The 20,933-nt window shown below is 47.3% G+C and overlaps 1 protein-coding gene across 3 annotated transcripts in view; it reads right to left on the bottom strand.

The window, feature by feature from the left end:
• The window catches only part of LOC140719398 (protein shisa-9-like), a 152,369-nt gene extending 132,233 nt beyond the window's left edge, over positions 1-20,136 (bottom strand). For 2 of the 3 annotated variants that reach the window (XM_073034025.1, XM_073034023.1), the window contains exons 1-2: positions 19,995-20,136; positions 14,333-15,136 (exon numbers count right to left, since the gene is read on the bottom strand). In XM_073034025.1, coding sequence (XP_072890126.1) covers positions 14,333-14,880 — 548 coding nt within the window. In that variant the 5' untranslated portion in view covers positions 14,881-15,136; positions 19,995-20,136. Of the gene's footprint in view, positions 1-14,332; positions 15,137-19,221; positions 19,285-19,994 lie in introns of those variants that run through there. The other variant, XM_073034024.1, reaches the window with a different exon arrangement.
• Positions 20,137-20,933: the final 797 nt, after the last annotated feature.

The following is a 20,933-nucleotide window of genomic DNA, read 5'->3' on the forward strand; positions in this document are numbered from 1 at the left end:
ATGTCACTCCTCTCTTCAAGAAAGGAGAAAGGCAGAGGGAAGGAAATTACAGGCCAGTCAGTGGTTGGGAAGATGTTAGAGCTGATTGCTAAGGATGCGGTTTTGGGGTACTTGGAAGCACATGATAAAATAGGCCGAAGTCAGCACGATTTCTTTAAGGGAAAATCTTGTCCGACTAATCTGTTGAGATTCTTTGAAGAAATAATAAGCGGGTTAGACAAAGGAGAATTGGTAGATGTTGTGTACTTGGATTTTCAGAAGGCCTTTGATAAGCTGCCATACATGAGGCTGCTTAACAAGTTAAGAGCTCGTGGTATTACAGGAAAGATACATGCATGGAAAGGACAGTGGCTGATCGGCAGGAGGCAAAGAGTTGAAATAAAGGGATTCTTTTCTGGTTGGCTGCCAGTGACTAGGGGTATTCTGCAGAGGTCTGTATTGGGACTGCTTCTTTTTACATTATGTGCAAAGATCTGGATGGTGGAATTGATAGTTTAGTGGTCAAATTTCCAGACGATATGAAGACAGGTGGAGGGGCAGATAGTATTGAGGAAGCAGAGAGGCTACAGAAGGATTTGGACAGATTAGGAGAATGGGAATACAGTGTCGGGAAGTGTACGGTCATGCACTTCGGTAAAAGTAATAGAAGAGTAGACTATTTTCTAAATGGAGAGAAAATTCAAAAACCTGAGGCTCAAAGGGACTTGGGAGTCCTCCTGCAGAATTCCCTAAAGGTGAATTTGCAGGTGGAGTCTGTGGTGATGAAGGCAAATGCAAAGTTTGCATTCATTTCGCGAAGAAGCAAGGATATAATGTGAAGGCACTGGTGAGGCCTCATTTCGAGTACTGTGAGCAGCTTTGGGCACTCTATCTGCAATTAGGATGTGTTTACATTGGAGACCATTCAAAGGAGGTTCACAAAAATGATTCCAGGATTGAAAGGCTTGCCATATGAAGAACATTTGATGGCTCTGGACCTGTACTCATTGGAATTCAGAAGAATGAAGGGGAATCTCATTAAAACCTATCAAATGTTGAAATGCTTCGATAGAGTGGATGTGGAAAGGATGTTTCCTATCACAGGGGAGTCTAAGACTAGAAGACACAGCCTCAGATTAGAGGGACGTCCATTTAGAATGGAGATGAGGAGTAATTGTTTTAGCTAGAGAGTGGTTAATCTTTGGAATTCATTTCCAAAGGCAGCTGTGGAGGCCAGGTCATTGGGTATATTTAAGGGAGAGGATGATATATTCTTGATTGGTCAGGGCATGAAGGGATATGGGGATAAGGCAGGAGATTGGGGCTGAGAGAGAAATGGATCAGCCATGATGACATGGCAGAGCAGATTCAATGGTCCAAATGGCCTAATTCTGCCTCTGCATCTTATGGTCTATGTCATGGCATAAACATCGATTTCTCTAACTTCCGGTGATTACTCCCCTTTCTCCTTTTCTCTTTGTCCATTCTCCATTCTGTTTACCCTCTGACCGCTTCTTTTGTACTTACCTGACCATCACCCCCCTCTGTTTCCCCTCCTCCTTCCGTGGTATTCTGCCCTCTCCTATTAAATTCCTTCTCCTTCAGCCCTTTATCTTTTCCACCTGTCACCTTCCAATCTCTCACTTCATCCACTCTCCCCCACCCACCCACCATCCTCCACGCCTGGTTTCACCTATCACCTGCCAGCTTGTATTCCTTCCCCTTCCCCACCTTCTAATTCTGCCTTTCCCCCGTACGTTTCAGTCCTGATGAAGGGTCTCGGCCTGACACATTGACTGTTTCCTCTCCTCCATAGACGCTGCCTGACCCGCCACCATTTTGTGTGTGTTGCTCAAGATTTCCAGCATCTGCAGAATATTAGTGAACACTGTACACCCTTTACCAGCTAAAACAAGACCAAGGCCAAAAACACTGCGCTGCCAGGATAACATCTTAATAAAATATTAGGTGACCTAAAATATTAGGCATAACCTGGGTGACCCTGTCATTGAGGTCATGCCTTGTTCTCATTGCTACTAACAGGTAGGAGGTACAGGAGCCTAAAGGCACACACTCAATGATTCAGGAACAGCTTCTTCCCCTCTGCTATCCGATTTCTAAATGGACATTGAATCCCAGAACCCTACCTCACTGCTCTTTATTGCTACTAATATAATCTATTTACTGTAAGTCCTGATTTTTCTATTCTCATTTATTGCATTGTATTGCTGCTGCAAAGGCAACATATTTCACGACACATGCTGGCGATATTGAACCTGATTCTGAATTCTGAGCTCTGAATCTGTTCACTGGCATGGATACAGTAGCATTGTGCTTAACCTTCTGGACAAGGATTCAATGATTTGGACTACTGATCCAGAAGTCCAAAAACTACTGATCTATTTAGTTCCTGAATCACAGAAACTAAATAATTAAGTACATCTAAAAATAAAGCGGGAAACAGTAATGGTGAAGAACTTTCAGACCGATGTTCAAAGTTTATTACTAATATCCTTCAAGGTAGCAGGTTCATTGTCCTTATTCCGTGTTACACATATGCGGAATTCCAGATCAATGTGGTGAACTTAGCTTCCAGGATCATTAGGGGTGGATGATAAAGCCAGCCTTGTCCAGATCCCGTCAGTTAAATCAATCTGGGTTGTGGCTCACAGACCAGCAACTCAACATGATCATGGCTGCATGCACTATCGATTGGCCAACAGATTCTCAGGAGCGTAGTCCATTTAATTGTAGGTCAGAAGTGAGGACCATCTGCCATCAAGTTGTACATCAGTTGTTTGCGACTAATGGCTCTGCAGTGGGCATTGTCATGGCATTCTATTGTAAGTGCACTCTGAGTGTCGAAGGACAGCCACTCTATCTGCTTTGTGTCTCATCCCTTCCCGGCACATTAATGGTACAACCTGCACGCAGAGCATATTACTTGCTTGACAGAGTAAATAACAAAGGGACAAGCCTACTCACGATCCCAGAGCTAGCACTGAGTGCCCAACGGCAGATGTGACCTAACATCTGGTGACTCTACAAACAAGCATTGCACTCATTCTGTCAGACTGGAAAATGGCCCCTCCCCCTGAGCAACACACACAAAATGCTGGAGGAACTCAGCAGGCCAGGCAGCATCTATGGGGAAAAAGTACAGTCGGCGTTTTGGGCCGAGACCCTTCAGCAGGACTGGAGAAAAGAAGCTGGGGAGTAGATTTCAAAGGTGGGGGGAGGGGTGAGAGAAACGCCAGGCGATGGATGAAACTTGGAGGGGGTGGGATGAAGCAGAGAGCTGGGAAGTTGATTGGTGAAAGAGACAGAAGGCAGTGGAAGAAAGAAGAAAGGGGGAGGAGCACCAGAGGGAGGCGATGGGGGGGGGGGGGGGGCAAAGAGTTAGCATGAGAGAGGGACAAGGGGATGGGAAATGGTGAAGGGGGGGTGGTTTGGAGGCATTACCGGAAGCTTGAGAAATCGATGTTCATGCCATCAAGTTGGAGGCTACCCAAATGGAATATAAGGTGTTATTCCTCCAACCTAAGCGTGGCCTTATCCCGACGGCGGAGGAGGCCATGGATGGACATATCGGAATGGGAATGGGAAGTGGCCACTGGGAGATCCCGCTTGTTCTGGCAGTTGGAGCATAGGTGCTCGGCGAAGCGGTCTCCCAATCTACATCAGGTCTCACAAGAGGCCTCACCGGGAGCACCAAACACAGTATATGACCCCAACAGACTCACAAGTGTAGTGTCACCTCACCTGGAAGGACTGTTTGGGGCCTTGAATGGTAGTGAGGGAGGAGGTGTAGGGTCAGGAGAAGCACTTGTTCTACTTCAAAGATAAGCGCCAGGAGGGAGATCAGTGGGGAGGGACGGATAGGTGAGGGAGTCGCGTAGGGAGCGATCCCTGCGGAAAGCAGAAAGTGGGGGAAAGATGTGTTTGGTGGCGGGATCCAGCTGGAGGTGGAGGAAGTTTCAGAGAGTTATGTGTTGGACACAGAGGCTGGTGGGGTAGTAGGTGAGGACAAGAGGAACCCTATCCCTGGATGTGTGGCTAGAGGATGGGGTAAGAGCAGACATGCGTGAAATGGAAGAGATGCGTTTGAGGGCAGCGTTGATGGTGGAGGAAGGGAAGCCTCTTCCTTTGAAAAAGGAGGCGATCTCCTTCGTTCTAGGATGATTTTCAACGATATACAAGAAGCCCCGAAGTGAAGTTTGTGACGGAACTTGCCAAGAAACTCTACTGAGAGCACTTCAGAACCTCACGACACTCCAAGGAGCAGTAGTGGGGAGGCAAGGTAGCGTAGTGGTTAGCACGACGCTTTACAGTACAGGCGACTTGGGTTCAATTCCCGCCACGGCCTGTAATGAGGTTGTGCTACATGGGTTTCTGCTGGGTGCTCCGGGTCCCACAGTCCAAAGATGTAGGTTAATTGGTCAATGTAAGTAGAGGGATTGCAGAGGAGCGCGGCTCGAAGGGCCTATTCCGTACCGTATCTCAATAACTAAATAAAAAGCACTGCTATGCCGACAAACATCCAAATGCACAGCTAAGTTGCTTTCAGAGGAACCCTCCGCACCTAAGGTGTTCTCAGTTACAGCCCTCACCTTCCCAAGCCTCCTCACAATCCTAATGAGATGCACACCTCACTGTCTTCTCCCGCTGCCTTGGAATCCATCCACGTCATAGGAACTTCAGCTGTGGGAGCGTCACCTAGACGTGCGATCCTAAAGGTACGAGGGGATTTAAGAGGGCATTCATTGCACACCCCTAATGATCCACAAATTAAGTGCCCTGTTAGAGCGGCAGAGAAATCAGTCACCTTGTCTGGAGACCACATTAAGATCATCTGGTTTCCCTCTCTGTCGTACATTGGTGAGTGAGGTGGCAGTGAACAAGAACCTTCCTCCACTGTCGTAATGAGGCCACACTCAGGCTGGAGGAACAACACTTTATATTCTGTTTGAGTAGCCTCCAACCTGATGTCATTAACTTCGATTTCTCAAACTTCTGTTAATCCCCTTTCCTGTCAATCTCCTTTTCCCCCTCTCACCTTATCTCCTTGCCCGCCTATCACCTCCCTCTTGTACTACTCCCCACTTTTTCTTTCTTCCATGGCCTTCTGTCTCTTTCAACAATCAACTTCCCAGCTCTCATCCCTCCCCCCTCCAGGTTTCGCCTATCACCTGGTGTCCCTCTCTCCCCTCCACTCCACCCTTTAACTCTACTCCTCAGCTTTTTCTCTCCCTCTCCTGCCGAAGGGTCTCGGCCCAAACTGTCGACTGTACTTTTTTTCATAGATGCTGCCTGGCCCGCTGAGTTCCACCAGCATTTGGTGCGCGTTGCTCGGATTTCCAGCATCTGCAGATTTTCTCTTGTTAGTAACCTTCCGAAGATGATCCCTGTTTGTCACAAAACATTGAAATCTAGAGCGAAATGCTTCGTTTGCGCCGACAACCGACACAGTCTGAGGATATGCTGGGGACAGCCTGCAGGTGTCTGGCACCAGAATAGCACGCCCACAGCCGACCCACCCAAACATCTTTGGGCCGCGGCAGGAAACGGGAGCACCTGGTGGAAACCCACACGGCCATGGAGAGAACATACAAACGTCATTAGATACAACAGCCTTTTCTGTCCCAAACTGGACTAAAACACTCGCCCTGCTGTGGGTAGATTTGATTGCGTGTCTCCTCGCTGTTAATTCAGGAGTTTGTTTGATAGTCCAGCACTGTAAGCAGAAAGCTATTGTGTCACTGCTGGACAGGACTCTCCCTGCCTGGGCACTGGTGCACTGGAGCCAGATCTTGACCCCTGTGCTCTTCTTGTCACGGAGTGACTTTGATTATCTTTGCGAAACTGCCGCAGGGCCGGAAGTAAACTGGCTGCGTGTGCCGTAACAGCCCCCTCACTGGCACAATGAGGCATTGGGGCCTGTAGGCAGGTTGTAACAGTTCCACAAAACAGGTGATCGGTTCACTGCCCCCAGGTTGACGACTGGCCATCCTGGTTTGGTGCAATGTATCTCTGATTAATTAATAAAAATGAGCAGCGGAAGCCACTGCTGGAGTAAACGTTCCTTTCCATGCTGCACGCGTGAGGCGTCCCAGAGCATCTGCTGATAAAATGCTGAGGTGTGCACTAGAGTGGGCAGACGGCTTGAGACTGGCAGAGTGTTTAACCTGGAGGAGTAGTGGATGCCTATCAGCAATGTGCATCTGCTAGCCACGTCAGTGGAGGCTGGACTGAGGAAGGTTTGGTGGTGTTGAGGAGTGTGAGCTTTGGAGCCAAGGGAGGGGGGTGTGGTCAGAGAGGAGTGGATGAGCATGGGATGGAGAGAGAGTGGAATTAGAGGTCAGTGTAAGTCGGTGTAAAATGAACACATAAAGGCTAAAGGGGAGAAACATGCATCTTGGGCAGTCTGTTCTGGAACTCGTGCTAACCATGGGTATGAATTTCAGTACTGGTAAGGAATGAGGATTTTGGAAGATATTGAGGACATCATGTCATTTCTAGTATGCTGAATAGCGAGGCTTTGGAACTACTCCAGGTTGCTCTGGGGATTTGGATCGAAGGAGTCAATGCTATAGTTGCTCACATGTATTGTTTACATGATTTGTTTTTTTTTTCTATTTCTCTGTGGGCACTGAGAGGTTGGTCTTTTTTTTAAATTGGGTTCTCTTGGGTTCCTTGCTTTGCTGCTACCTGTAAGCAGCTAAGTCTCAAGGTTGTATAATTTCTACATTCTTTGATAATAAATGTACTTCGAAACTTTGAAAAAGTGTAAAGGAGAATGAAATAATTTTTACTCTTATCTGATGCAGCACAAAAAACTCAAGATGGATGTGCAAGATAGGTTATGTACGTAGGTTGACTGTGTGTCCATAAAAGTGACGTGAGGCACAAGAGAGTCTGTACATAAGGTGACTGATGGGGAATGGCAAAGCTGTGGTGGTTGGGGGTTTGGAGGGATGGGTTAGTGGGTGGAGGTGTTGATCAGCCTCACTGCTTGTGAAAAGTGACTGCCTTTGAGTCTGGTGGCCCAGGAGTGGATGGCATGATTGTCCCTGGCGGAAGTGGGACAAACAGTCCACGAGCAGGGTGGGTAGGATCTTCATGACGTTACTGGCCAGGAATCTGTGGATGAAATTTTTCACCCAGAGTGTGGTTACAGCCTAGAACATCCTGCCTGAGGGAAACTGGAGGCACATGCTCTCACAGTATTAAAGTATCGAGATGTGCGTGTGAATGGGATTGGTGTAGATAGGTATCTGATGGTCAGCATTTACTTGATGGGCCAAAGGGCCCCATTTCTGCGCCGTTCAACACTATGACTCAGTAATGCAAGGGACCAGTTCCCAAACCCACCAGTCCCAATTCCCTTCTTTTTATTCCCCTACTCTCTCGTGCCCATCAATCCACAGTTAGATTATTTTACCAATAACCTAGTCAAAGTAGTGAGTTACAGTAGTGAGTAGTGACTCCAGTGAGTTGGAGCAGCATGGTAGCGTAGTGGCTAGCACGACGCTTTACAGTCCCAACGGCCCGGGTTCAATTCCCGCTGCTGCCTGTGAGGAGTTTATACGTTCTCCACGTGACCGCGTGGGTTTCCTCCCACAGTCCAAAGGCCGGTTGGTAGGTTAATTGGTCAGTGTAAATTGCCCTGTGATTAGGCTAGTGTTAAACTGTGGGTTTGCTGGGTCTCTTGGCTCAAAGGATCAGTAGGGCCTATTCCACGCTGTATCTCAATAAATAAATAAAGTAGCCAGTTAATCTCTCACTCGTTCCACGGAATACGGGAGGAAACTGGTGAACCCACCCAGGGGAAACCTGCACGGTCACAGGACGACACTCCAGCTGAGGTTGGAATCGAACCTGGATCAACAGAGCTGAGAGGTAGCAGCACCACCAGCTGTTGCACCTCTGTGCAGAATCACAGGACCCTGAAGGACGTACTCCCCACATTAATCAATGTGATACTGGTGTAGAAACAGTTAATACTTACACTGACCTGGGCTGTGTTCCCTTGACTTTGCTAAGCTGATGGGTAACTTAATCAAGGAATTAAAAATGATTCACGGATTTGATAAAGCAGACACAGAGAAAGGTACTTCTATTGATACCAGGAGTCTGGAACAAAAGGGAACAATCTCAGAATTCGAACTTGGCACTTCAGCAAGAAAATCATGAAGTCCTTCAAGCCAGTGGGAATTTGAAATTCCTTAAAGGCTGCAGATGCCAGTTGAGTCAACATTTTCAAAATTTGCCACGATCTATCTATATTAGCTGAAGTTATAAAGGGCTCTGCTTCCAGGGCAGGTTATTTGATGTAGAAGGATGGATGAAAACTGATTACAGCTTGAACCTTACAATTTTTATTTCTGGTTCAGGTCAAGGTTGTTTTATTGGTTGAGTACTTTCGGTTACTCTCAGGAGATGTGTCAGTTTTCAGCCCTTTTGAAGCCCAACTCAATCAAAATCAAAACAGAAAAAAAAAACAATGACTCGCAGATCAGGAGTGATTTCTCAGGCTCCATCTTCCTTCTGCTGTTTTATTCCATTCCCTCCAGCGCCTTTTACTCTCCCAGACTGTCACGTCACAGATCCCGCCAGGGAGTGCGTCTCCCCCGCGACCGCGTGGGTTCCCTCTTGGTTTCCGCTTTCCTCCCACAGTCCAAACACAAACAGGATGGCAGGTTAATTGGTCATTGAAGACTATCCCGTGATTAGGCTGGTATTAAATCGGGAGATAACTGGGCAGCACGACTCAAAGCGCCAGAAAGGCCTATTCGCGCTCTACGTCAATAAATAAATAGATAGATAAATATATCCCACAGACAAATGAAAGCCATGGTCCATGTAACACACACAAAATGCTGGTGGAACACAGCAGGCCAGGTAGCATCTATAGGAAGAAGTGCAGTCGACATTTTGGGCCAAGACCCTTCATCAGGACTAACTGAATATCTCTTACTGTCTTTTCTTTCAGTTAGGCCTGACGAAGGGTCTCAGCCCGAAACGTCGACTGTACTTCTTCCTATAGATGCTGCCTGGCCTGTTGAGTTCCACCAGCATTTTGTGTGTGTTGCTTGAATTTCCAGCATTTGCAGATTTCCTCATGTTTAGCATGGTCCATGTGGCCATTTTGAAATCCATATGGGCTATTCTTAAGGTGAAGATACATATTCTGCATAGCTAGATTTCTTAGTGGGCTTGGGCATTTAGTAGTGAATGGAAACACATGATTTTCAGGCATGTTTTATCATTAATATGTAGCCTGACCAGATAGTAATACTCTACATCGCTGTGTCTGGGGACGGTAGACTCAACTACCTTTAAGTATAGAGATAGATAGAGGATGAAAGTAACAGGAGTTTAGAAATAAAAAAGGGAATGAGATGATTCTCCAAAGGTTTGATGAGCTAAATGACCCCTGTCTGATTTGCACTCTTAGGGTTGAGAGGCTGAGTGGCCTGTTGCTGGTTGGTGATGGAGACGTTGCCTTTGTTAAATGTTTGGCTCGTCAGATAAGCTGGACAAGTTGGGTGAAGACAGACCAGAGTGTGAGCAATTGATATCTCCCACCTCCTTAATCTTGCTTAACACCCCAACTCCCAAAAATATTAGGTCCCAGTCCAGCTTGTGACATTGTACGCTGAATGAACAGCGCAAAATCAAACTGCCACTCAAGCAAACATGACTGAGGAGGTTGATAATGAGACTTTGGAGGAAGCATTCTGAGGGGAAATTTTCCCAGAGTGGCTGGTGGGAGAGTTGCAGGAATACCGGGAAATAAAAACAGACCGTTTCCTGGAGTTTTACATCATTTTCACTGAAGTTATAACTGAGAAGCTGGCGAAGACCTTGTTAAAACTTTCCCTCTATAACACTGTAACTTCAGCCAGAAGTGACTCGAGATTTCACTGCCAAAGGTTTCGCCCCCATAGATGCTGCCTGGCCTGCGGAATTCCTCCCGGGATGGGGGGGGGGGGGGGTGTGTGTGTGTGTGTGTGTGTGTGTGTGTGTGTGTGTGTGTGTGTGTGTGTGTGTGTGTGTGTGTGTGTGTGTGTGTGTGTGTGTGTGTGTGTGTGTGTGTGTGTGTGTGTGTGTGTGTGTGTGAGAGATCTAACTGATCTGTAACTTGCCTAAACATTGATCCTCTCCACCATCGGTGAACAGAATCAGAATATCAGGTACAGTATATTTCATGAAAGGACAGACAGAGATGGAGACAGCGACAGAGATCATGTTGCCCTAAACACCAATATTTGGTGGTAATATGTCATGAAATTTGTTGTTTTGTGGCCGCAGTACATTTCAATACATAATACTGTAATAAAAATCGGTAAATCGCAATAAGATTTTATATAAAATTTTATAAAAGTTAAATTAAATAACTAATGCAAAAAGAGGAAACAAAAGTAGTGAGGTAGAGTTCATGGGTTCTATGATCATTCAGAAACCTGATGGCAGAGGGGAAGACGCTGTTCCTGAATCATTGAGTGTGTGCCTTTAGGCTCCTGTACCTCCTCCCTGATGGTAACAACAAGAAGAGGGCATGCCTGGGTGATGGATGCCCTTAATGATGGATGCCTCCTTTTTGAGGCAACAGTCCTTGGAGATGTCCTGGGTGCTGAGGAGACTAGTGCCCACGATGGAGCTAACTGACCGAGTTTACAACTTTCCTGTGCAGTGCTCCCCCCCCCCACTGCCGCACACTAGATGGTGATGCAGCCAGTCAGAATGTTCTCCATGGCCACAGTGTGTACCATCCACAACCTGCACCGCTGTTGCTGGCTCAGCCTACTGCAACAGAACCTCTCACACCCACTATCTCCACCCCTGTTGGAAGAGGGAACACCATTATCTGCAGATTCCTCTCCAGGGAACATATTATCCTGACTTGGAAAGGGTTCGCTATTCCTTCAGCGCCCCGTGTCTAAATCATGGAACCCCCTACTTTCACCAGAGGGATTAATGCAACTCCACAACATGACAGAATCTCGCATGGACAATAAATACTGAACACAAAGTACACTGCAGATGCTGTGGTTAAATCAACACGTACAAACAAGCTGGATGAACTCAGCAGGTTGGGCAGCATCCGTTGAAATGAGCAGTCAACGTTTCAAGCCGAGTCCCTTCATCGGGCCTTGCCAGTGAAGCCCAGATCCCAAAAAAGGAGGGTAAAGTCACCCTTCCTAAATATCCAAGCATATAGAAGAATTTACGGACATTTCCTTCTGTCCACACGCATGATGACTGTGTGCATTTCCTGTCAACATTTCTGATTATAAATTCCCAGGCATCTCTTGATAAATTGTGTGTGTAAACACCTCAGGTAAAGCATCACAACAATTGCCAGGATTGTACTGACAGTTATATGCACGGTTACTTAGCTTAGTTATCAGAATCAGATCAGATTTATTATCACTGGCAGGTGACTGAAATATTTAACTTAGTAGCTGCAGTTCAATGTAATTCTTAATATAGAAGAGAAAAAAATAATAATGGAATAAAAATTGTAATAATAATAAATAAGTAAATCAATTACATTATACATACATTGAATAGATTTAAAAAATGTGCGAAAATCAGAAATACTGTATATTAAAAATGTGAGGTAGTGGTTTCAATGTCCATTTAGGAATTGGATGGCAGAGGGGAAGAAGCTGTTCCTGAATCGCTGACTGTGTGCCTTCAGGCTTCTGTACCTCCTACCTGATGGTAACAGTGAGAAGAGGGAATGTCCTGGGTGCTGGAGGTCCTTAATGATGGACGCTGCCTTTCTGAGACACTGCTCCTTGAAGATGTTCTGGGTACTTTGTAGGCTAGTGCCCAAGATGGAGCTGACTAGATTTACAACCTTCTGCAGCTTCTTTCCATCCTGTGCAGTAACCCCTCCATACCAGACAGAGATGTAACCTGTCAGAATGCTCTCCACGGTACATCTACAGAAGTTTTTGAGTGTATATGTTGACATGCCAAATCTTTTCAAACTCCTACTGAATTATAGCCGCTGTCCTGATAACTACATCAATATGTTGGTACCAGGTTAGATCCTTAAAGATCTTGACACCCAGGAACATGAAAATGCCCACTCCCTTCACTTCTGATCCCTCTATGAGGATTAGTATGTGTTCCTTCATACTTTATTGTCACCAAACAATTGATACCAGAGAGTACAATCATCACAGTGATATTTGTTTCTGCGCTTCGTGCTCTCTGAAGTACAATTCAAAATAAATATAATAAAAATTTAAATTATAAATCATAATTAGAAAATAGAAAAGGGAAAGTAAGGTAGTGCTAGTCAGGTCCGGATATTTGGAAGGTACGGCCGAGATCCGGGTCAGGATCCATTCAGCAGTCTTATCACAGTTGGAAAGAAGCTGTTCCCAAAACATTCTTCATCTTACCCTTCCCAAGTCCACAATCAGCTCTTTCATCTTACTGATGTTGAGTGCCAGGTTGTTGCTGTGGCACCACTCCACAAGTCGGCATATCTCACTCCTGTACGCCCTCTCGTCTCCACCTGAGATACACTGCTGAGTTGCCCCTTCCAGTCCTTTGAGACGCGCTGCCCAGCAACCCCGCAGTTTTAATGCCAGCCTAATCAGGGACCAATTAATCTACCAACCATTTGCCTTTGGACTTTGGGAGGAAGCCAGAGCACCTGGAGAAAATCCAAGTGGTCACGGGGAGAGCGTACAAACTCCTCACAGACAGCAGTGGGAATTGAACCGTAAATCATTGTGCTAACCACTGCGCTACTGTGTCTGTTCCCACTAATGCTGGAAGGAGACAGAATCAGAACCAATGGCCTGTGGGCCTGGCCCAGTTAATTCCGCTTCACTGATGATAAAGATTTTTAAAGAGTTGCTTTATTTGTTACATGTACATCCAAACATCCAGCGAAACATCAAGGTCCCACACAGGAGATTAGTGTGCAAACTTAAGGCACACGGTATTGGGGGTATGGTATTGATGTGGATAGAGAATTGGTTGGCAGACAGGAAGCAAAGAGTGGGAGTAAACGGGACCTTTTCAGAATGGCAGGCAGTGACTAGTGGGGTACCGCAAGGCTCAGTGCTGGGACCCCAGTTGTTTACGATATATATTAACGATTTAGACAAGGGAATTAAATGCAGCATCTCCAAGTTTGCAGATGACACGAAGCTGGGCGGCGGTGTTAACTGTGAGGAGGATGCTAAGAGGATGCAGGGTGACTTGGATAGGTTAGGTGAGTGGGCAAATTCATGGCAGATGCAATTTAATGTGGATAACGGTGGCCGATTAGGAAAAGGGGAGATGCAACGAGACCTGGGTGTTATTGTACACCAGTCATTGAAGGTGGGCATGCAGGTACAAAAAGGCAAATGGTATGTTGGCATTCATAGCAAAGGGATTTGAGTACAGGAGCAGGGAGGTTCTACTGCAGTTGTACAAGGCCTTGGTGAGACCGCACCTAGAATATTGTGTGTCATTTTGGTCCCCTAATCTGAGGAAAGACATTCTTGCCATAGAGGGAGTACAAAGAAGGTTCACCAGATTGATTCCTGGGATGGCAGGACTTTCATATGAAGAAAGACTGGATTGACTAGGCTTATACTCACTGGAATTTAGAAGATTGAGGGGGGATCTTATTGAAACGTATAAAATTCTAAAGGGATTGGACAGGCTAGATGCAGGAAGATTGTTCCTGATGTTGCAGAAGTCCAGAACGAGGGGTCACAGTTTAAGGATAAAGGGGAAGCCTTTTAGGACCGAGATGAGGAAAAACTTCTTCACAGAGAGAGTGGTGAATCTGTGGAATTCTCTGCCACAGGAAACAGTTGAGGCTGGTTCATTGGCTATATTTAAGAGGAAGTTAGATATGGCCCTTGTGGCTAAAGGGATCGGGGGGTATGGAGAGAAAGCAGGTACAGGGTTCTGAGTTGGATGATCAGCCATGATCATACTGAATGTCAGTGCAGGCTCGAAGGGCCGAATGGCCTACTCCTGCACCTATTTTCTACGTTTCTATGAAACGCGCCGTTTGTGTCAACGACCAACACCGTCCAAGGATGTGAGCTGGGGGCAGCCCACAAGCGTCGCCAACATAGCATTCCCTCAAATTACTACCCCAACCGTACGTTTTTGGAAATTGGGAGAGAACCGGAGCACCCGGAGGAAAGCCGGTACGGTCACACGAGGGAAGTACAAATTCCCAACCCCGATCTTACAGCTGGCGCTGCTGTGTTACGCTAACCACTATGCCAGGCCCCGGATGCAACAATACAAGAGACAGACAAGCAGCACACTTACACACCCGACCCACCGGGCTCAGAAGGCAGGCCCGAGCTCCTACCTGGACATGTTCATCTCGGTTTGTGGGCCCCTGGCCTTCTCCAGGCCGAGCTTGGTGAAGATCCCCACCAGCACCATGATAGCCACGACACCACAGATGATGTAAACAATCATATTTGTTTTGTCCTTTGTCGGGTCTTCGTTGTTATCATCCACCTTGACGGGTGGCTTCCCTGTGTTGGCCCAGTTCGGTGTGTCATAGTTACTGCAGGTGCTCTGGTCCAAGCGGTCGTGCTTAAACTCACAACAGAATCGGTAGCCACACGTGCCGCAGCAATAAAGGTAGGTGCCCGCATTGCAATTGAATGGGGGGTCCCACTGCCCCATCACGTCGTAGTAACCCCGACACCTGTCTGAGTTCTGGGGCACCTCCGTGGACTGCAGCGTGTGGTCCGAGGGGGAGACCTTGGTGCTGTTTTCGGGGTGAGCGGCAAGTCCTTCCGACTGTCCCACCTTGCCGCTGTGTGTGCTGGCCCACATCAGCGCCTGTCCTGCCAGAAGGTAACCCCACAGTCCAACCATGAAGCGCAGCTCCATGGAGGCTTTCATCCAGAGCTTGGAGGCTGGCGATGGCGTCCTATGGTCAGAGATGCTGGCTTCCGCTGGTCAAGGGCAGGTCTGTGGGCTGTAGCAAAACAGAGGCAGCTGTGCACTGCACTGAGAAATAGTCCCCTCCTCAGGACAGCTTCCCGGAAGCCCTTTTCTCTTTGCGTGTATGAGAAGCTTTGAAGCACTGCCAGAGCTCTGGACCTGCTGTTTCAATGTGCTGAAGGCAGAGACGGTAACTCACATCATTGGCTGAACCCTGGAAGAGTCAGGACAGACAGAGCCCCATAAAATATTACTGCCATCTTCAACAAGCAGACAGCCATTATCTCAGGATTAATCACAGCAAACACCACTCAGCTCTTGGCCTGGGATTGTTTCTGAGCATTTGATCCGCTGCCTGGTAGAAAGCTGTACCATTTTTAGTTTCAAGTGGACCCGCTTACCTCTTCCCCCCTCCTCAAAGCATGAGGCTTTGGAAGTAACCGTCTGTTATATTCCCCTTTGGTGGTTTACACACACATCTGGGGAAAGGTTTTTTTGTGAGGAGAAATTCAGAGCTCCCCAAGGGGACCATGAATGATTTTTATTGCATAATAAATTATGTGGAATTGCATAGAATATACAGAAACAGGCTACTCAGCCCGTCTACCTATCCATTTCCCGCATTACTATATTCCTTTCTTCAATGTCATGGAGCCATACAGCATGAAAGATGCCCTTCAGCCCATTGACTCCATGCTAGCCATCAAGCATCTATTTGCACTGATCCTAAACTGAGTTTGTTTTGTTCTCCTTTCATACCCATCAATTCGTCCCAGACACATTCCACTACACACTTAAGGGCAATCTGCCGTGCCAATTAACCTATCAACCAGCACGGTTTGGAACATGGGAGGAAACCAGAGCATCGAGGGAAATGTAAACTCCATTCAGACAGTGTGTGACGCTCATTAGCTGTGCCACCCTGTGCCCTTGTGACTTACCCAGTGTCCCCAAACGAGACGTCCCTATTCTCCTCAGCAACTCTCTGGGGAGGGGTGGGGGTGTGAGGTCTACATTCCCTATTCAATGCTAGCACTTACCACACCACGTACAATGGCTATACCCTGTTCTCAAAGCTTGGTGCCATCAAACACAACATAAACTTAGGAAGGGCCAGAGAGAACCATCATTAACATCAGCAAATAATCCTCTTCCAGATCCCACAGACTGATTCCAATTGGACTGCCTGGTCTCCAGAATTTCCTTCCTTTCACTCCAACAAGAGACAGACTGGCCCCTGAAAGGTCTCGGACCTGAAGCATTATCCTGACATCCTGAGTAATCCCGGGCATTGCTGGCTTTTAAACCGGCAGGATGATTGTCATCTCGGACCATCCTTAGCTTGCTAGCACTCGAGGTCTGGAACTCGGAATTAAAATTTTGGCTGAGTGGGAAGGAGAAATTGTGCTTTTGCAGAGGGTGAGAATTTGCTGCTGCTGGGATGTTGGCAACAGGATCAATCGGAACATTTGAAAGGGAGTTTGACTGGACAGAGAATAGCTCGCAAGGCAGTGAGCAAAAGAGCAGGAATGGTGGTGTACAACAGCGGCTGAATGGCTGAATGGCCTCCTCTCTGCCTTAACAATTCCATGTTTCTAATCTCCAGACTTAAAATGGTCACCGCCTGTTGCTTTGTGCTGACAGCAAGAACAACAATGCTGGACGCTCTTTGGAAAGTACGGGGTAGCGTGAGAGAGATGGGGGCACAGCAAGATGGTGTTACCATGGGGACAATGGACTGGACTGCTTTATGGTGCAAAGCCATATCTGTGTTTGCTTGTTGTGTCCATTTGGGCGGGACCTGATTCCTCCAGTTTGCAGCAGGTGTGGATTTATTGGAGGGGTTTTCTCCTTGGTACTGGGACAATCAACAGAACTTCCCACATCCAGCGCACAGGACCATCAGCTCTGACTGGATGAGTCCTCCGACTGCCTCACATTGTCAAACAGCCCTGTTTCCTCTCTCCTCCTCCCTCCTCAGTGTTTTTGTTAGTAATAGATGAAAGCATTCAAAGAAATTGAACTGAAAAGGAAATACAGTTTCCTTGTGCTCTTCCCAATCATCTTTTTATCGGTCTTGTTGCATCTTGAACTCAGTCTCCGGAAATTAGAACATAGAACAGTACAGCACAGGAACAGGCCATTCAGCCCACAATGTTGTACTGAACCAGCTAAAGAGCAAATCAAAAACACCCAAACACTGATCCCTCCTACTTACACCATGTCCATATCCCTCCAACTCCCTCACATCCATGTGCCCATCCAAATGACTCTTCAAAGCCTCTAATGTATTTGCCTCCACCACCATACCAGGCAGCACATTCCAGGCATCCACCACTCTCTAAGTAAAAAATCATACCCCTCACATCCCCTTTGAACCTACCCCCTCTCACCTCCGAATGCATGCCCTCTGGTATTAGACATTTCAACCCTGGGAAACAGATACTCTCTGTCCACTTTATCTGTGCCTTTCTTAATCTTGCAAACGTCTGTCAGATCTCCCCTCAGCCTCTGCCGCTCCAGAGAAAACAACCCAAGTTTATCCAGCCTCTCACGATAGTTCATACCCTCTAAACCAAACAGCATCCTGGTAAAGCTCTTCTGCACCCTCTCCAAAGCCTGAACATCCTTTCTATAGTGGGGCGACCAGAACTGTTCTCAATACTCCAGATGTGACCAAACCAGGGTTTTATAAAGTTGCAACATAACCTCTTAACCTTTGAACTCAGTGCCTCAACTAATAAAGGCAAGCATTCCATAAGCCTTCTCGTCAACCTGTGTAGCCACTTTCAAGGAACTGTGCACTTGGATCCCAAGATCTCTCTGCTCAGCAACACTGTTTAGGACCTTGACCTTAACAGTGTAATGTCTCCTTGCATTTGTCCTACCAAGATACAACACCTCACATTTATCTGGGTTAAACTCCATCTGCCATTTCTCTGCCCACATCTGAAACTGATCTATATCGAGCTGTATTCTTTGCTAGTCTTCTACACAATCCACAACTCCACCAGTTTTGATATCACCCGCAATCTTACTAGCGCACCCATCTACTTTAATTAATCCTTCCTCTGGGAGACTGCAGGACTGTCCTAGACGCTGGTGTGGTGGGCAGGGGTCTGGAACTCTGGATGAAATCCCTCACCCTACCCTATGGGGGCACTACTGTGGCTACTGGAAACCCCTTTATACAAAAGGGAAAGCAGAGGGTGAGGAGCAGGGGCAAGAGCACCAGATTTGTCCCAGTAGATCCCTCCTACCTCACTGTCGGGTCCCCAACCCTAGCAATGGCTCAAAGCATTTCTGAGTTGGAGTTTCAGCTCCAAGGCATTGCTCTCGACGGATGTATGGAAGGAAATTAACCCGATCAGTCCAAAATAACAATTTCTTTTCCTGCTAATTGTAAAAATATCAGAAGCACAAATTCTGCGGTTTGAGGTGAGGGAGGTGATGTGATGAGCTCTCCAGGGATGTGTACAAGCAGCATTGGGTAACACACCACCCTGCTCTGCATTGCCCATTGCCCTCAGGTCTCTAGATGAGGGGGAAGTGGAGGGGTTAATATAACCTCCACCTGTGGAGGGGAATGGGAGGAATGAGAGTGGATGGAGGGGGTTGGAACTATTAAAGGATCCAGGAGTATTCAGGGTCGAGATAAATATTTTAGGATCTTTTTGAACTGTTTTAATTAATCACAGTCAACACCTCAGTCTGGAATCTCCTCATCAGCCTCGAGGGAACAATCTGTACTCGATATGAGGTCAAGGCTCCCTACCTTCATGTCAAATCACAGTTCAACATGACTCGTTCTGGCCGGTTATTAGGGGATGGGGTTGAAACGCCCGATTGTCGGGCTGACCACAACGTACAGCTATCGGCATTCGCGCTTCCCTCCCCTTGCCCCTCTAAGGCAATCTGAACGAAAGGCTGGGCGACGAAGCGTCCTTTCGTGTGTGGAGTTGTGATCTGCAATGCGCTGCCTGCAGAAATGCTGGGAGCCAGTGTGAAAGCAACATGCAGAAGGGTCCTGCTCAGGCAGCCCAGGGGCGAAGCTTGCAGTCCCCGGGCAGTGCAAGGGCACTGGGATTTTCAGGTAGTCTAAGACCTAGCACAGTCCCGTTGGGTCGAATGGTGACCTTCTAAGCTGATTCAATGACTCAGTGGTGACTCAGAGCATGTTCTCTCCTCTCAACCTGGAGAGTTGTGTATCAGAATTGCTCCTCGCAGAGATGGTTTGATGCCACACTTTCTTTCAGACACCTGCTCATAGACTGACTCTGGCTCCGTGTCCCCACTTACCCCAGTCACAGTCTGTTCTCCCTCATCGCCACCCGTTCCTCTCTGCCTTTTACTCTTCCTTCACCCTCCTCCATTCACTGTCTCCACAGACTCTCTCTCTCCCCCGTCGTTTTTACTCCCCCCGACACTGAGGCATTCAGTCTTTCTCCTGACTTCCATCCCACCACCCAGTCTATCTGCCACCACCTCTTTCAAGTTCGAGAGAGAGAGCGTGAGAAAGAGAGGGGAGCGAGAGGGGGAGAGAGACAGGGAGACAGAGAGGGACAGAAGGAGACAGAGAAAGGAGAGGGAGAGAGAGAGTGAGACAGGGAAGGACAGAGAGAGACAGACAGATATGGAAAGGGACAAAGAGGAGAAAGGGAGAGAGACAGACAGATAGAGAGGGAGGGAGGGAGAGAGAAACAGGTACAGAGTGAGAGAGGAGAGAGAGAGTGAGACAGACAGATATGACAGATAAGTCAAAGGGAGAGAGACAGACAGGCAGATAGATAGAGAGTGAGGGAGAGAGGGAGAGAGACAGACAGGCAGTTAGATAGAGAGGGAGAGAGACAGTCAGGTTGACAGATAGAGAGAGAGGGGAGACGTAGCAATAGAAAGTAGTTAACAGCTCCTCTACAGTCTAATATTCTGTGCTTCGGACAGCTCAAAGAAGTAAATCAAATGAAGTATCTTCACATCAGATAGTAGCCACTAGACTGACTCCGACTCTCCACAACACAGAGTTTAAACCATATCTCCAAAGATTAAGATCTTTAAGGTTAATCGAAACTTACCATAAATAAATCCAAGCAGCGATTCATGAGCTTATTAAACCTGTGTTCAGCTGTTAATCCAAAGCTTCAGCTGGGCATTGAGGCTACTTAGCGTTCACGTTGAACTCCCGCAGTTTGCTGGTGAAGAAGAGCCTCTTGTTTATCTCAGTCTCTCTCTCTCTCCCTCTCTCTCTCTCTCTCTCTCTCTCTCACACACACATAAACACACACACTCTCTCTCTCGCTCTCTCTCTCTTTCTCTCTGGTCTATTGAACAACAGTTAATGTGAAATTCAGTTCCCGCCTAAGAGCCACTGATCACAGCGCAAACACTGAGGCGACAGTCCTCTGAACGAGCAGTCAGTATCGAACGAGGAAAGCTCCATCCACGTCCCTGTCAGGAGTTAAGCTCCTGTTGTAAAGACACCTCATTAGTATCTTCAGCGACCTGCCGGGAAGATGATTTACTTGAAGCCCTTTGAAGTCAAAGGGAAATAAAACCAAACAAGTCCACAGCGCATTATCTTCTGAACTGGGCTTCTGTTTAACTCCTTGGCTGAGTCAGACTTCATTAAAGAGAACCTCAATCTAATTCATTGTTTCCCCCCCCCCCTTTAACCGCATCTTATTCCCGTCTGTTATTTTTTTTGAGGTCACACTGTGCCGAGGGGGCGTGTTCAGGAGTCCATTAGTCCAGGAGAGGCAGAGCGACGCCCTGTTTACTCCGCTCCCGCCTCGGGAGAGCGCCGGGATGGAGTCCAGGCGAGCGTGAGGTAATTCATTCACTTTGGGAAGTCAGATTCAGATGGCGCGCGTGGAGTGACAGGTAGCGTCCCGAGGAACTCTGATGGCGGACTGAGAGTGGGTCGGGGGGCGAAGAAGGCACTTCGGTACGTTTGCGTCCACAGGCTGTGTATTGGAGCCGGGACTGCGTGTGGGAGCTCCATGGAACATGGATTT

This window comes from Hemitrygon akajei, chromosome 31 (genome assembly GCF_048418815.1).
Source record: "Hemitrygon akajei chromosome 31, sHemAka1.3, whole genome shotgun sequence".
Lineage (NCBI taxonomy): Eukaryota > Metazoa > Chordata > Chondrichthyes > Myliobatiformes > Dasyatidae > Hemitrygon > Hemitrygon akajei.